At 75.7% G+C, this 2,717-nt stretch overlaps 1 protein-coding gene across 1 annotated transcript in view; it reads right to left on the minus strand.

The window, feature by feature from the left end:
* Window positions 1–503: 503 nt before the first annotated feature.
* Window positions 504–2,717, minus strand: part of MNEG_12028 (hypothetical protein) — a gene marked incomplete at both ends in the record, with an annotated part of 5,838 nt that continues 3,624 nt past the window's right edge. The window contains 2 exons of the mRNA XM_014039500.1: window positions 504–523; window positions 621–2,019. Of these exons, the coding sequence (XP_013894954.1) occupies window positions 504–523; window positions 621–2,019 (1,419 nt within the window). The remainder of the gene's footprint in view (window positions 524–620; window positions 2,020–2,717) is intronic.

Below are 2,717 nucleotides of genomic sequence, written 5' to 3' on the forward strand. Positions count from 1 at the left end.
CCCTGCGGCGGCAGCCATGATGGCGCGTAACAGTCCTGCCCGCGGCGACTCGGGCGGCGCACCATCAGCGCCGCCGCCGCCGCCGCCGCCCGGGGACGGCTGCAAAGGCGGCTGCGGCGGCCGCGCGTCGTCGCCAGTCTCGGGCGCCGCCGCTAGTCGTTGAGCAGGCGCTGGCATGGGCGAGGGTGCGCTGCCTGGTGCGAAAGCTGCGGCGTGCCCGCTCGCGTCGGAGGGAGCCTCAGCGCCGCAGCCGCGCATGATGTCCCTTGCGGCCTTGGCCACCCGCCTGTCCAGCTTCCCCTCGAGCAGCTGCCCGGCAGCTGCCCCAAACGCGTCGAGCGCCTCCCGCGTCCCCGCGCGCTCCCCGCCGCGCAGCACCGCCACGCGCGGCAGCCCCGCCGCGCGGCAGCCGGCGTCGAGGGCGCGGGAGGTGAGGGAGGCGAGCGCCTGGCCGCAGGCGGCCTGGGCGTCGCCGGCGGAGCGGAGGGCGGCGGGCTGGGCCTTTAAGAGATCTGAGATCTCCCTGCAGATTGGCAGCAGCGCCTGCAAGGCTTCCAACCTGCGGCTTGGAAGCTCGACATGCAACAGCCCGCTGTCCCCGCCCGCCACCGCCGCCGCACCGCCCGGCGCCAAGCCTGCCGCCGCCGCGTGGCGCGCGCCGCGGCCGAGCGGCGCGGCGGCGGAAGGGTGGGGGGCCTTGCCGGGCGTAGTGCTGGCGCCCCTGCGGGCCCTCAGGCGCGGGCCAGGGGTGTGCTCCCGCTCTGGCTCCATCGCAGCCTCGCGGCCGGCGCCCTCCTCCTCCTCATCCTCCCCCGCCGCCGCAGCCTTGTCGTCGTCCGCTCGGCCCTCACGCCCCTCGGGCCGCAACGTCCGCCGCGCCCCATCGCCGTCGAGCGAAGTGCTCCGCCCTCGGCGCGGGGTCGCGGGCTCATCGCCGGGATCGCTCTGTCCCCCGGGCTCCCGCTGCGCCCTCTTGCCAGCACCGCCGCCATCCCCCTCGCGTTCGGCGCCCTCATCGGAGCCCTCTCCGCCGTCCTCATTCTCCTCTTCCCGCCGCCGAGCACGCTCCTCATCCTCCCGCCGAATCCGCTCCTGCTCCTCCCGCGCACGAGTCGCCGCCGCGTCCGCCGCGTCGGCCGCGTCGGCCGCCACGCCGATCGCCTCCTCATAGGGTGCGACCTCGTGCGCTGCTGCTGCCGCCAGCGCAGCGCCGGCCGCGGCCGTGTGCGCCTCGAGCGCCGCGGCAGCCGCGGCGTCGCACAGCGACCGCAGCTGCGCGGCGAGCGGGCCAGTCGCGAGCCGCAGGCTGGTGCGGGGCCAGCGCTTCCTGAGGCGGCCGCACACATCCCGCAGCTGCGCCCGCGCCGCCGCGCCACCGCCGCCGCCGCCGTCGTTCGCGGCGCGGCGCAGCAGCTCCAGGTGGGCGGTGGCAAGCAGGCGCGGCGCGCCGGCGGCCAGGCAGCGGCGGAGCGCGTCGGGCTCGGCCGGCGGCGACGCGAAGGCAACACACGGGCGTCCCTCGTCGCCGCTCCCTTCGCAGCCGCGGCTGCCGCCCGCAGGCTGCTGCTGGGACAGCGAAAACTCGAGCGCACGCTCGAGAGCGCCCGCGCCCAGCGCCTCTGCTGCGCCGCCGCCGCCGCCGCCGCCGAGGCCCGCGCCTGTGTGCTCTGTGAATAGAGCAAACGCGGATTCGCAGACCCGTGCTGCGCGTTCGCGGCCGATTTCGGGGTCAGCCAGGAGACCGTCCAACAGGGCCGTCTCAGCCGAAGCCCGCGATCCGTCGACAGCGCCACCACCATCCACGGCCGCGGCCGCCGCGCCTGCGTCCATGCCGACGCCGGCGGGGCCGGCGAGGTGGGGCGCCGCGGGCGCCAGCAGCGACTGCAGGTGCAGACCGAGGGCCGCGCGGCCGAGGTCGCGTGTGTAGCTGCCTGGAAGCTGCTGCTGCGCCCCATGAGGCAGCAGCAGGCCCTGCCAGGCGCCCTCGAGTGCTGAAATGTCCCCGCAGTGGGACAGCAGCTGCGGGGAGGGAGGGAGGGCCGGTGGGTTGCAGGGGCGTGGCAGATGAGGAGGCAAGAGGGGTAACTGCTTGGAAGGTGAGGGGCGAGACCGCAGAGTACACCCTGCACACCTGCCCATGTCATGGCAGCTGTCTAGAAATGTGTCCTCCGCGGCAGGAATCCGGTCGGAGGAGGACGTTTGAGCCCCCATGCGTGTGTTGCGTGCAAATGGAACCAGATGTGAGCGAGGGGGCGCCCTGCGGCAGGCGGCCGGCCTCATACCTTGATATGCAGCAGCAGGCAGCGCCGCATCGCCGCGGCCCATTGGCGCCACGTCTCCTGCCGCCCGTACCCGCTGACGGCGCGCGGCGCCCGGCCCCACGCCGCCTCCGGGTCTTCCAGCAGCCCCGGGAGCAACAAGTGCTGTTGCTGCTGCTGCTGCTGCTGCTGCTGCTGATGCTGCTGCTGCTGATGCTGCTGGTGATGTTCCGACACGCCATGGCTGCGGATGGAGTCCGACAGCTCCACGGAGCGCCGCGGCCGCTTTGCAGGGATGCGTTCGTCGCCGCCGTCGCCCTCCTCCCCGCCCCCGTCAGAAGTGCTACGTGCCCGCCGCGGCGGCGAGCCCGGCTCATCCAACGGCGCTCCGCGGCCGCGGCCGCGCCCACGGCCGCGGCCACGCCCCCGGCCGCGCCCGCCGCGCCCGCGGGCGGCGGG

Source organism: Monoraphidium neglectum, assembly GCF_000611645.1.
Source record: "Monoraphidium neglectum strain SAG 48.87 unplaced genomic scaffold scaffold03022, whole genome shotgun sequence".
In the NCBI taxonomy this organism is placed as follows: domain Eukaryota; kingdom Viridiplantae; phylum Chlorophyta; class Chlorophyceae; order Sphaeropleales; family Selenastraceae; genus Monoraphidium; species Monoraphidium neglectum.